Genomic DNA, 15,030 nt, shown 5'->3' on the forward strand with positions numbered 1-15,030 from the left:
TCGTAATTGCAGTCAACTGGGAAGGTGACATTCTATGAAATGACGTCGCGGACAAGTAATGGCTTTTTGGAAGCTAGAAAATTTCTGTTACGTCGTTTAGGGGCGCCGCTAGGAATTAAGGCTGGGGGGGGGGGTGCAGCTAATACCGGGGTGTGAGAGGGTATGGAATACCCACCAGGATAAGCGGTCGGGGCGAGATTTATAAATTACGGAATTTTAAGATGAACGGTTCAAAATGGTGAGTTTTACGGCTTTCTGAGGGATTTTTTATTAATCCTTACACTATTCTATTAAGTATATCAATCCAATTAAGTGAAATGGATTAAACTTAAAAATTTCTCTAAGCTCTGGGGGGGTTTATCACCCAAAACCCCCCCCCTCGCTGCGCCTCTGACGTCGTTCATGGCAACTTACCTTGGCGCAACTTGACTTGGCGCTTCAGCCTAGTCTAGGCTCCCACATGCGTGTGAACCAGGCGACAACCCACTATTGCCTCTAATATCTCGAGCTGCAAAAATGCGATAACTTTCGCGAGAGATAACGTGGGTAATTTGAAAGAATTCCGTTGAAAATTTTTATGTCGAAGTTGAGACGTCCGCTTGTGGGAATATCGCGTCTTCGCCGCGTTATGACCTTGATGATTGCGGTCCATGTTTACATTGCCAGGACGTACATACCTTATTTTGTCGTATTATGAGTTCATAAATGAATCGTTTGATATTCCACTAATATTTTGCTCCGAAGACTGCGCTGCGGCAATCAATTGAACTTTATTGTAATGTTATTATCATATACTGAAAAACATTACCACAATAGATAGATTTGAAATACATTTTCATTTGTATTATTTCAAGCGCAATTAATATTTATGAAAATATCTATGCCTCAAATTTTAGTGTTAAAATTACTATATTTTTTATTGTATGTTTTCCAAATCAGTGCTGACTGTTATTGCATAACATACGCATGCTTGAATGTAAATACCTTCCGGTTGTGCTTTTTGAACGAAATTACTATTACTGTGTGTGTTTTTCTGATGGTGATCTGTCCTAGTTTTTCTAAACTTATCAATGCTCCAAAGGATAAGTCCTTGAGCAAATGAACTATCTATCTATCTGAAAATTAGTTTCTAACAGCAAACGGTGAAGATGATCGGGTATCAGTTGTGAATAAATTGAAGGATAATTAGGATATTAAAGGTTTTACGAGGGCACAAAGCGAAAGATTTTACATAGATTTATTTATCCTTTTCTGTTCAAGCGTTTTTGGGATATTAAAACTCAACTGACTGTTTCTGATAAAAAGCTGCGTGACGGATAGAGCGTTTCGAAGTAGTAGTCTCCGTATTCCTTCTTTAGAAGTCGTCGAAAGGTAAGGCAAGTTGTCTTGGAGCGAAATGTTCATTGCGCATCCAGCAATGCATTTATCCATTTCAATTTACGCTGGGGAAAGGAAGCGGGTGAGGTTATTTAAGATTAATTGCCACGAAAGATCAATGGAAAAGAAAATTACTTTTTGGTCGTATTTCTGGAGTCTTAAAATTGCATTAATGGATGAAAAATGCCATGCTAAGCATTCTTGTGATTGATTTAGTTAACCTCTAACACTTTTAGCGAATCCTGCCTCCTCGGTAAGATTTAATTCCCAGTCTTTTAACATATTTACTTGAATTGTGCTCCCGATCGCTCCTTACCAGAAATTGATCTAGTGCTACCGAATGAAAGGGTGTTGAACTTAACTCCATTTACTTTTTTACTCCTCTTTTACCCAGCTACCATGTGTAGGCTATCCTCATATGATGCTAAGTTCCTCTTTTCTTTGCAGGTTATTTATTTTTTGAAAAGGCGACATTATTTGCTGAACAGTTTTCAATGTAATTATATCTTAACCACTGACTGTGTACTAATTTCCGGTCATTTTACTTAAATGTGTGGATTGAATAGGAAAAAGCGTCATTTTTTTATTTTCGTAGATTGCGTATTCCTATTACTATCATTCTGCGATTTCTCACGATACATTTTCACGACTTTCGTGCCGAAGTCAGCGACAGACGTGAATTTTGGCGTGTTGCTTATTAATTAATCACGGATTCCGGTAGTTTTTGTGGAAGCTCATTTAGGCAAGTCCTCGTTGCTTTTATTTTATTCCCTTGCGTCTGGATACTTTCTCGTACTTTTATATTTATACTTATATTTTCACTGCGATAAATTGTCGTCATTATTTTTGATAAAATAAAAAAAAACTCGTGACAATTTATGCCATTGGATTAGTTAAACCTACAGAGTTATTTGCGTGCTGTTATCAAGATTTCGTCATTTATTACTCTTAACAATGAATCATATATTCCAAAATATAATGGCCGTTATTTTGAGATCTGGGATCATGAAATAGTTTATTCACACAACTTATCCTGATTGATACCGTATAAAGTTGTGAGAAAGGATTTGTAGAGGTAAAATGATCCAAATCACGTACCAACTTCAGATTTAAAGGCCATCCCGAAGATGGATGGAAAATAATTTCTTAATCCACTTGCTTAGTTACCTCAAAGCGAGTGCCAATGCGGAAAGAAGTGCTTGAGTTTATCCTTCTGATGATATGCTCGGATCCCCGTTTGTCATGCGTAAAGAATTGGCTCGCATTCAGGAACCTAAAATTAATGGAACGAATTGTGGCCCCAATTTCTGATTGCTTGCCAATTCCCCTTTTTTCTGATCGATACAGGGGTTGACGTTTGTGATCCCTTACACTGAGTCATATTTTTAAATCTGCGGGTTGATTGAAAATTTTAAAAAATTTTATTGCCAGAGGTGCCTACATAGTTGTTACTATTTGTTCTCTCATAAAAAGGTTATTTGAAGAATTGGATGGATGAGGCAGATACTTTGTGGAGATCCATTATGATATATGAAGTGAAACACTTTGCACTTTCCACATAAAAATTTATTAATTTACTGTAGTTTAATAAATTTTTTTGTGGAAAGTGCAAAGTGTTTCACTTCATATCTCAAAAGGTTATTTGCCGAAATACGGCTGAGAAAATCGATGGAAGAGATAGAATGTACTTTAATTTTCTTTGTTAAAAGCACACATTAAAGAAATTAAAAATTTAAGTCCTTCATCTTGTTTCATAATTTAAGATTTAATTTTTTCGCGCTCCTCAAACAGCTATTTTATTTATTCTATTTTATGTACTCTAAATGTATCGTTTATCGTGTGTAGAACTACCGTAGCCTCTGTTAAAATCTGTTTTTTTTTTTTTAAATGATTTATCTTGTTCCTTGTCAATGATTTTGATGCATACGCGCTGCATTAAACAGGAATCTCTCGGGTGTACCATATTTAGTCCGTGAATATAATGCCTCCATTAAGTGTCCGTATTTTCTCAGGAAAATTAGAAGTGTATTGTTGGTTATCACACTTGATAAATTTCTGTAGATCTACAGAAACTTACCGAGGTCGACCTCTGAAAGTATTACTCTCAAAGGAATACTCAATCTGCGAAAATAAAAAATGACGCTCTTTCCATTTAAAGCCACACATTTAAATAAAATGGCCGTAAATTAGTACGAAGTCAGTGGTTAAGATACAATTGCATCGAAAACTGTTCAGCACGTAATGGTACCTTTTCAAAAAATAATATTTTAGAGATCGACCTCAGAAAATACTTATGACGATTTAATATTGTGTTGCTTAAATTAACTCCTGAAAATGCTAATTACCATTTGATTTTGACCTTTTTCAGGCAAAGAGTTCCCTCAAAAAAAGACACGAGTTGGAGAAATGCATTGAGAAACGTGTGACTGCCCTCGAGAATGTCCAATCACTTTTGCATCGTGTGAAGGAGGCTGAGACAGATGGACAGGTAAGGAACGATGTCAATCAATTCATTGCTGCGGCCTTTGGTGAAGTTTTAATGAATCCTAGTTTGGTCGAAAGAAAATATGCAAAAAATATTATCTTCATTTACATAAAAGTTGTTCATTAACTCCCAAGCATGATGTTGAGTCCAAAATCATAGTGATTTAGAAAGTAAAATATATCCGTATGTATCAAAAAGCAGTATGTTCCTAATTTCAGCAGTCATTACAAGGCTGCAGGCCGAATGTGTTCAATTGGCATGGCTTAATTGAAGCCAAATATCTGCTTTTTCACAAGATTTTTTGTTAAATTATAATCTATTGACTTGTGGAATTTAAGCTGAACTCTTTCCCCGCAAGCAACATAACTATCGAAAGTGTACTTCAGTGGTAACAGATGTTGCCATTCATTGCTAATCCCTGATTTTTATTAATTTCTGTATATGTGGTATTGCCTAATTACAGGGGCATGTGTTTACTCAACGCAAGTATAGCTGGTAAATTTCATATTTAATTGAGCTTGAAATAATTAAATATTTTTTATATGTTGTCTAAGGTCATTTATATTACTGTGCCATGCTTTATTTTCTCTGGAAAATTGTTTCCTGCATCATTTGTATTCTTTGTTATTCTTTTAGGTGTTGGAGTCATATAAAATGGGTGTAGCTGCTTTGAAAAATACATTCAAAGAAGCAGGGTTGACGGAGGATAACATCGAAACTACTAGAAATGAACTTGAAGAGGTAAGATGCATTTTTTAAATGTATGCAATTCTATTACTAATACTTTAATTTTACTGCATGCTCATATGTATGCATAAATGTTCTTTAATTGCCATTCAACCCCAAACTCTTATCCAGCATATCGTGTATGTGTATTTTTCTTTCCTATAAAATGAATTATATGGTCATCTGGAGACAATTTATTGCTTCATTACATGTAATAATTTAAATGATGGTGAAAGTAATAGTAGCAGGCATGACTTGTTAGAAATCCTTTCTCTTAGGAGTTGAAGTAATGAAAACTTTGCTGTTTCCATGCGGTGTTTTATTCTTTCCAAACATGGTTTTGTTATAAAGTAGCATTATCTTGGTATCACCTTGATTATGTTACTCTAACAAAACCATGATCAGAAAAAAATGGAACATCATCTGGAAACAGTAGTTTTAATACTTTCAAATGATGATGCAAGTATGATATGATATATTTCTGCTTACATTGATCAATCTTTAAATTATGGTTCTAGGACATTCATAAATTTGGGTCCATATTATGGGTGATGGTTAAAAAAATCAATAAACCTCTCTGATTGTCCATGTATGATAGCCTCTCATAGCTGAAAAAGGTTTTTAATTTTTGTGTGTGTGTGTGGGTAATTTGGAGTCCATAATCTTATATTCTTAATTCCATAAAAATTATGATCCACTATAATATTTTGTGTGGAAAAGGAAATGATAACTCTCCTGCTGTTTGAAGAATATATTAAGAGACCTGTTGAGATCATAATAGTAAAAATTGCTTCAGTATATGTGGAATTTAATTTTATTTAAATTAAATCAATTTTAATTTAAGTACCATTTTAATTTGCTATGTGTTTTGATTGCAGTGGCGGCTGGTGGTAATTTATCTAGGATGTGCATTAGAGCAGATACAGGATGATTTAATTATATTATGTTAATCCTAATCCATGAGCATCATATTTCGTCGTAATAGAATACATAGCAAGCAAAACATATCACTGGTACACTCTACCCTTAAAATTGCATGAACAGAAATAATATTAGCATGTATGAAAATAATTATTCTCAACACACCTTTACAAGTGACGGTAGTTGAAATTCATTCTCTTTTCCTTACACCCTATGAGGAAGTAGTGTAGAAAACGGCCATACAGATGGCTCTGTAGACGGACTAGGATCCTGGGCGCAGGTAGTGTAGGTGGCGGCTACACCACTACACTACCTGCTAGTCAGTCACCAAAAATATGCGCGTGCGCACTCGCATGGTTTTGAGTCTGCTCCCATCGCCCCTTTGAACAGCACATACCCCCCCGCTTACCTCGTCCCGCCAGAGCACCCTCAAGCGATCGCACAGACCGAAAATGCGCCCGGCATGATGCCACGGGATCGCACACTTGTAGAGCGGTGAATTCGAAAAGGAGATAGCTGTAGCGTTCGGAGGCTCATGTTTCTTGCACATGCAGACAGTACTTTTATCCTTCGCGTTGCAAAGGAATAGTTTTCTTTTATAATTTATTCATCTTTGGGTGTGCACTTGCTAACATGCGTATACGCACGCGCCGCCACTGCATGATTGGCTTCAATTCTAGGCTTATTTTTAATCTATCAATGTGAGAAATTTGTAATCACTAAGTCAGTTGACATGGTCATTCCTTCTGGTATCTTTGAGCTCCCTCCATTCTGTTCCTCTTGGAAATTCACTTAGTGAATCCTGTGTCCCATTCATGGTTGTTGATTACATTTGGCTCTTTCTTCCAGAAGCGTAAAGTTTATTTCAGACTTTAAAAAAAAACTTTGTACCTGATTTTGGTAAAAGTCAGAAAACTTTTATTTTGTACTAAATGTGTTGATACATACCTTTTTACAATGGACCATTCTAGTCCTCTGTCACACCTTATGTGACTTTATAGTTTTCCCATGCAGCTCCATTACTGAAAAACGTTTGACACATCTCATACATTCTATTTTGCCTGCTCTGCATATGGAGCCAGTCCAACTGGATATATCTATCATGGGCTTTTGCCAACAGATAGTTGTGAACATTCTGTTTTTCAAAAGGTCATGCATCTGCGGTGTGGGAATAGTATTTGAAGTAGTATTGTATTTTATATGGAGGGTGAAAAATTTGATTAAAGATGGGGAGATTGGAAGTGGTTAAAAAATCGATTGCAGAGGGTTCAATGCTTTCCGTGGAATTTTGAATGTGTCTTTAGTAATAATTTTCTATTGATGCTATGCTTTATTTGCCATCCTTTCAATTGCTTCTCTTGTTCATTTCATGAAGGTGCTGGACTTGCACAGTGATTTGACGAGCACACTGTCAGATCTGGGCAAATCTGTGATGCCAGAGGTGGAAGGCGAGGAAGATTTGGAGGCAGAGCTTGCTGAGTTGCTCAGTCAGCCAGAGCCAGAAGCGGAGCCTGCGGCTCAGCCTGCAAAAACCAAGAATGAACCATCACCTCTGAAGTGGGGAGATGATATTGAGAGGAGACTCAAGACTTTGACTGTTGAAGGTGAAAAAAAAATCTTTAAGTATTGCTCTTAACACATTCAATGCGGGCCCGATTTTCATGATTAGTCTTCAGAATCGGCCGATAAAATAATAAATAAAAATAGAGAGAGGTTCTCGCGCCATAACTTCCGTTTAAATACTGCTATTTACAAACGGCACACACGGGTTGAAAGAGGGAAGCTTGCTCAAAGCCATGCACACAATCAGAAGAATCGGAAGTGGATATTAGTCACGTACGCAGCCGGAGAAAGGCAGAGCACGTCAATTGACGTGCTCCATATTTCCGCTTGGACGGGACCACGTCAATTGATGTGCTCCGTGCTGAATGTGTTCAGTCCGAAACAAATGTAAACAGAGAAATGAGCGTAAGAATGCTTACTTGAAAGAAAAGACAAGGTGACAACTGTGCTCCAGGGCCAAGGAGGAACATTCCTTTGCGTAGACCAGGCACCTCTGGGAAGAGACTCAGGGATGCACTCTGTGATGCCCTCAGAGCTCGACAAGGGGCTTTGTTGCAATGGATTTTATTAAAATAACTTCAGCATTTCTCGCCAGTATCCCAGAAAGAAGGATAGCACTTAGAGGGTTAAACGTTTGACCAATGCTCAACTACCTACTTCAGTTTCCCAAAATTAATACTGCTACCTGGGTAGACCCAAAATGCACTTTCCCTCACAGTAGGGGTCGCTAAAGCGGCTTAACTCTCCCTGGCCATCCCTCATGGCAGGGGGGGCCTCCCTGCCATCCCTCATGGCAGGTGGGGCCTCCCAGAATTTCCTATCGTGCAGCCTATTTCCTATTGTCTCTTTACCGCTCCATGCTGTTAACACATTCGATGTGGGACCGATTTTTATTAAAGTCATCAAAATCGGCCGTAAAAATAAGAAAGAAAAAAAAGAGGAATTTTCTGCAACATAACTTCCGTTCAAATACTGCTATTTACAAACGGCACACACGGGTTGAAAGAGAAAAGCTTGCTGAAGGCCATACACACGATCAGAAGACTCGGAAGTGGATCACGTATGGAGGCAGAGAAAGGAAGAGCACGTCATTTGACGTGCTCCGTATCACGGCTAGGACGGGACCACGTCAATTGACATGCTCCGCATTGAATATGTTAATTGAACCGATCTGTTTTTTTGAAAATTTTTGAAAATAAGAACACTTTCATGCCATTTAAAGTTGGAAGAAAGAAATATCTCCTAAACCAAGTTTTCATAAGCTTGGCAAGAGAATAAAATTAATTTTTCAAGGCCTAAGTTAATACAGTAAACTCTTGATTTTACGAAGTCAGTGGGACCGGAAAATTGGCACTTCGTAAAATCGAGTTTCGTAAATTCAAACCTTTTTCATAAGTCACGAAAAAAATGTTCGCTTTTGTTTATTCCGCCGTTTTTTGTCTTTAGTGGTCTTATTTAAATGTTTTCGGTGGTTATTCTCGGTATAATTCATAGAAAAGGCTTTTTGCTATCGATTTATGATGTGAAAAATCGTTAAATAATTATACCACCATAAAATTCCCATTTCTTGTTCATAACTTCAACATCAACGATCGCTAAAGAAATTCCCGACCAGTTTAGAAAACGTAATCAAATAATGAATTGCAATGTTTATTATAAGAATTAACAGTAACAAATTTGTGGTTAGGAGCCAATAGCTACTATTAAGTATGCAGAAGATAGATATTTGTTTCTGACACCCACGGAATTTTAGCGGCAGCCGGCCTAACCGCCATTTATGTCGCCCTCTATCGCTCAGTGACGAGAAAAAAAGAAAAACAAGGGTCTTAGCCCGTTTCCAAAATAACCTTCGTAAGTTAATATTTCGAGTTACTTCGTATTTTCAGCAGAATGTGCTCTATTTTCACTGAGATTCAATTACGATCATAAATAACGTAGGATGTGATTATCTTCTGGCGAATATTTGAAGTAAATTCTGTTTGAGTTCTCCGTCCGACTACTGTGTTCCATCATCTTCGCAGACGTTGACATAGAGCCCAGTACTTAAGATATTTAAGTTGTTCATTCACAAAGGCCGATATATACACGAAAAGATATTATGGCGCGGATTGCATGTATCAACGTCCATTTCGGGATGTTATTAATTTCTGTTCCCATTTATAAAAGTAGCAAATAGATTTGAAGGAATGATAATCATGAATAAAAATATCTAAATCGATATCCAAACGCACATGAGCAAAATAGATGAATGTATACATACCGATCCATCGCAAGTAATACCGCTCAAGCTTCTTCCGGTATAGGACTTTAAAATCCTGGATAATGCCTTGGTCCAAGGGCTGGGACTTGCTAGTCGAGTTCGGGGGTAAAAAGAGGACTCGAACATTAGCTAATTTTAGATCTTCCACGTATTTATGAACGGTGGCATTATCCATTATTAAAACAATTTTGCTGTTCTCTCCAGCAATTTTTCTCTGTAGACGTATAACCGTTTGCTGGAAAATTTCTCGGGTCATCCAGCTGTTTTTATTTGCATGGTAAAAAACGGGGAGGGCTTCCAATTTTACATGTTTTAAGCACCGTGGCCTTTCAAATTTCACAATGACAACGGGCTTATTTTGTCTGTGCCCGTTTGGTTGACGCACAGCCCCCCAGTAACACGCACTTTACTCTTTTTCCCCCATGGCACCTTTGCCCTTTGAAACCCAGGGTTGCGTCAGGTAATGCATTAAAAAATAGCCCAGTTTCAGGGGCCAGCGAGGGTGAGCTCGTCGAGGAAAGGGTCCCGGATTAGGGACCCTTCGAAGTGCTTCGGCGAAAAGTAGTCAAGTAGTCTTCGAAGTACGTTCACAGCAGTGCAAAGGGTTAATTAGGGGTGTACGAAATACTCCGCGCGACCTTCCTGACATGTTAAACTACGAATTATTGTCGATGCTATGTTTACGAACAGGCACGTAAATAGGGGCATAATGTCAGCCGCGATATTTTAACTCAACTCCTACTCCCCCTAAATTCCCACAGTGAGGTTTTTGGCGACCCATTTCTCTCCAAAGTTGCATTATCATTTACGATTTCGCACTTTTGATGGACCACAGTTGGAAGCGCTGATTTTTTAGCTACTTACGCCGGCGTAACTAGTTTTGTTGACAAATTTTTCGCCGTAGTTCGTATAAACGAATGCCATTTGCTCCTAGGGACCGAGCCGAGGTTCGTAAATTCAAAAAATTTCGTATAATCGAAACTTCGTATAATCGAATAGCGCCATGTATTTAGCATAGGCTTTTCACCGGGACCGCAATATGACTTCGTATAATCGAAAACTTCGTAAAATCCTGCTTCGTAAAATCAAGAGTTTACTGTAGTGATATTTATTAAAACAGCTATAGATTCATTTTGAACACATTATTTTCTAAAAGTGTTAATTTTATTGATTGAACATGCATTTACTTCCTTCCCATTTTAACGTAGGTTGTATGCTGCTGATGAAGAATTTTGGCAATTTTTGTCATCTGTTTCTTATTGCAGCACATTCTTTTATGAATTAACGGCTCTTAATGTTTATTAGAATTAATTTTTTCTCTTTTTTTTTCAGATCTTCCAAGTCCTCCTGATGATCCTCTAGTTACTCCTCCTAGTGTAAAAGTGAAATCCAAGGTTATTGTCCCAGATTTACTGTGACATGAAATGTTGAAGGGCAAGGAAGATTTTCTTCGAAAAGGTGCTTTACTGAAAATTCTTATACATATTGCTTATTTTTCTGCAGTAATTTCTTTGATACTGTGATTTTTAAATTCATTTTGAGAATATTTAAATAACTTAGAAATAAATCTTGTTCTTATTATTTTGGTATTCTTTTGTACTTTTTTTGTAGATTACTAATCCCCTTATTAGTAGTACATATTTGTTTATAATGTCATAAAGTTTTGATAATTTTTTTACTCCTAATTTAATTTTATTTATAGCTAATTTTGTGCCCAAAAATTATTTTACTTGCGAGAATTCAACATACCTGCCTCAACATCATATCAAAGATTGGTTGTTAATATTAGAGTAGCAGCTGGTGCAGAATTTTAGCAATGTGCTCTCCCCCTCCCTTCATCCCCATCACTGACCCCTCTTCAACCCCACCCCACACTGGAATTTTTAGCCACTACTGCCTAAGAGCAAACACGGAAAACCAAAAAGGAAATTCCTTATTTTTTTATCGAACTACACAATCGCGCTTGAAAACAAATCAAATTAAATTTTTTGAAGCCATTGGTTCTGTCCAAAAAAAAGCACTCAAGACACCTGACTTATCTATGGAACAAGATTCTAATATACTTATTAGATATAAATAATATTTTGTGCCCCGCAAAATATTTTGTGTTACCAAAAGCCAAGAATAAGTAGCGCAATCTACCGGTGGCTAAAATTAACACATTGCTTCTGCCAGAACAGCACACTCCCGATTATCCGGGCTAATGATGGGGAGGAGCGGCACAGATGGGTAATCGAAAAACATGGATAATCCAAACGTTCACTTAAATTTCTTATAATTTTCATAATTTAAATGAATCAAACAATCTATTATTATTTACGGACAGTTTCTGTTATTTTCGATTGCTTTTTGAAATCATCAAGAGCTTTCTTTTCCCGATCACGATCTTTTTAGCCTCAATAATGTGATTGTACTCCTATTCTTGCTGCTTCGTGTAATTGGTACCTGGCTTCCAAAAACCACGTTTCAATAGCTGCGGGATCATGCATTCGGAAAAGTGATTTGTGCAAATGCTTCTAAACCACTGCACGACGCCGGATACTACACTGTCAGGCACCACGCAGCATAGTCGTGTCTCGTTCAAGTTGCCCGTGATGCAACTGCTGCGATCACTGAGAGCGATCACACACCACGATTGTTGGAAAAAAGGAGCCTGGAACTCCCGTGATGGCAACTGGTTCATGATCAAGCCATCGCGCAGCATTGGTTATAGATTCTAATTCTATAATAAGCCCAGTGTAGCCTTCCATTAAAATGATTAAAATGCAAATATCCTGGTGCTTTGGTGCCCGATTTTATTTGTCATAGGAATGGTGGATAACGTGGAAAGAGTGTGAACTCCTGCACGGATAATCCACTAACCAGATAAACCGTAGCCGGATAATCAGAAGTCTGCTGTACTTCAGTAAGGGGTAGCACTGTCCGATGCCCAGCTCAGTTTATTAAGTGCCTTTAAGTGCAAAGCTATCCATTCTACTGGATGAGGAAGGAGAATGCCGGCAAATTCTTGTAGTTATGAACTCAACAGTACAATCCAAAGTATGCAGCATGCTACCCCTTGTCTGCAGGGGAATCCTAAAGAGTTGATACCTGCAGGACGTATGGGTTTAGAGTATTCGCTCATTTGTATTCAGAAAGGATCATATGTGCCTTATTTTAAAATATTTGATGTGCTAGAGTGCTTCTACTCACAAGCAGCTGCTACCACTGCATTAATACCCAAAACCCATCTGCCAAGTTTTTTTCCTGTGGCACAATCAGGGTTGTGGAAGAGAATGGAGTTTAAGCATTGCTCTGATATAGAGATATCACGCAGGAAAATATAACTACTAAAGCATCTTTTGAAAATTCTGTAAGTTGACGACAGAAAGTTATACAAAAACTGAAATTCCTAAATTTATTTTAAAATTTCGTTCCAAGTTTTGGAAAGGGAATTGAAACGAAGCGTTTCAGGAAACTAAGTTGAATGGAAACAACTGCAGGAAAACTTAAAGATAAATATTTTTGAGACAGATTTAGCATTGATTGATTTCTTGTTTAGTGGTTGCCTTAAAGTACACTTAAAAATTCTAACATTAATTTGTACAAGACTGTGGTGAATACAGAAAGTGGACACCCTCACGCTCTCATTTATAAGAGTAGAAATTTACTTGTAATTCTTACAGGCAAACGTATTGATGCCTATAATGACTGGTATTTTTCCAAAGTATTTCCAGGGTACCTATACGATTAGCCTAGAGATCAGAAAATGTATCATCTTTCAGCTGTGGATGATGCTAAGGGAAAATTCTGTGAGTGCAGACAATGTAGTGGTATACTCAGTACAATATCGTTCTGCAGCCTTCATCTTTATTTGCAGTGTTTTGCCATTCTACTTACCTGAATTACCGTATATGTCTGAATATAATCTTAACCTCTTAAAAATTTTGAATGTGGAATTTTAGCCCTTATGTATGCATCTAGTTTTTCTCATTTAGAATTATCTCGAGCAATGATCAAACAAAACCCAGCTGAGTCTCATTGCACTTCAAATATTTATACTTGGGGGTTTCAGAAGACTTCACCTGGGGTTCAAACCTGGTACCCTTCTATCATAAAATAAGTTGTGTACCTACATATTGATCACACCACCCCTATTATGTTCCTATTAAAAGTATATGTAATAAACTAACCCCTGGTGTGGCAAAATTAGTTGGCAAACACTTTAGGCCCTTCAGCGGTGTATTGCTGTTATCTGTTAAAGTCCAGCCCATTGAACTGGTCCAGTTTGGCATTGGATTTTGGATTGAATTTTCATCCACGTGCTTACTCAGCATTTCAACCAAAAGGGTAGAACTCGTTCCAGGCTTAGCCACAAGCATGTGAATTTCACATATTCAGTGTAGAGTGGGGCTTTTCCTTTCTGTGGGCTACCTTGTATGTTGAGGATTTTTACAGGGGGTGCCCAAAGGCTTTGCTCAGGATTTGAACCAGGGACCCTTCCACCAGCAGTCTAATGCTCTACTCGCTGGGAAAGAATAGCAGTATAAACACCTGAATTTTTTGTAAATGAGCTCCACTTTATTATAAGTTCTTCTCAATGTAGTACTTTATTTTTAAAGATTTTCACACGAAATTGCTTTCTCCTTCTATTTTGCAAAACTATGTTGTCTTCCAAATCTCCCTCAATTTTTCGTCGAGAATATAGAAATCTCCTTTATTTTTCTTCAAAAGTAGTATGTCACTTGAGGCCGTCAGAAACCTGGTTGTTTCTTGATCATTTCTTTTTGAGGCCATTGCCCACCTGTCTACTTGATGTAGGTGATTAGTCATGACTGACTGCCCCAGTCATTTGGCTCCACACTGATAATTGCCACACATGCCAATCAGTGCTGAATATAGAAAAAACTCAAGCGGGGACACAAAATATATCTTATTTTATGTTTTTATTTATTTCACACACCACCGAAAACAGCACTGTTCGGCCTTTACATCGGGGTTGATAACATTTAACAATCACAAATATCCATGCCCTGGATAGGGGTAACTTACCCAGGCGGGACTCGAACCCACGACCTTCGGTTTGGCAGGCGAGGACTACCTTTACTTTTGACGTAATAAAAAATACCTAATAAGTCACATGCAAAGTTTAAAAAAGTTCTATTTGAACTGATTATACACTTATACAAGACAATGCCGTCATATGATATAAAAAAGTTACAATTGTGGACCTGTTCGACAATGTGTGCGGCCCTGCAAGGCAGTGGAGGGGGTACACAGCCCCCATAAGTATCGGCCACTGATGCCAATACCTTGGGAAGGGCACTTCCTGAAAGAGGTTTGTATAGCTTTGGGACATCATAGCAAGCAACGACTTTTGAAGCAATTTACTCTCCAGTCCCTTTGACTTTTAGCAAGATGGGGAACCATCTCTCTCACTTTTCTTCCCTTACAGAGTACAAGGGTTTACATATATCAACTTTCCATTTTCTATATCACCTATAAATAGTGCATATGAACCCTGATTGAGAGTAGGTGTCTTTTTTTCATTGGTATTAAAAAAATTATTTTTATTTGGGTAGATAAGCCCAAATATATTTTCATTAGCCCACCCACACCCCATTGGCACTCTCTGAATCATGGACTCTTAGCCCATGCCTTAATGTTGCAGTTGTCATATGGAATTATCAAGGCTGTATGCTATTATGCTCAAAATTAT

General features: G+C 37.7%; 1 protein-coding gene across 1 annotated transcript in view; it reads left to right on the plus strand.

Moving 5' to 3' along the window:
- The window catches only part of LOC124155878 (charged multivesicular body protein 7), a 112,659-nt gene extending 101,746 nt beyond the window's left edge, over positions 1–10,913 (plus strand). The window contains exons 4-7 of the mRNA XM_046530043.1: positions 3,746–3,865; positions 4,499–4,603; positions 6,885–7,113; positions 10,665–10,913. Of these exons, the coding sequence (XP_046385999.1) occupies positions 3,746–3,865; positions 4,499–4,603; positions 6,885–7,113; positions 10,665–10,750 (540 nt within the window). The 3' untranslated portion in view covers positions 10,751–10,913. The remainder of the gene's footprint in view (positions 1–3,745; positions 3,866–4,498; positions 4,604–6,884; positions 7,114–10,664) is intronic.
- The last annotated feature ends 4,117 nt before the right edge of the window (positions 10,914–15,030 follow it).

This window comes from Ischnura elegans, chromosome 3 (assembly GCF_921293095.1).
Source record: "Ischnura elegans chromosome 3, ioIscEleg1.1, whole genome shotgun sequence".
Lineage (NCBI taxonomy): Eukaryota > Metazoa > Arthropoda > Insecta > Odonata > Coenagrionidae > Ischnura > Ischnura elegans.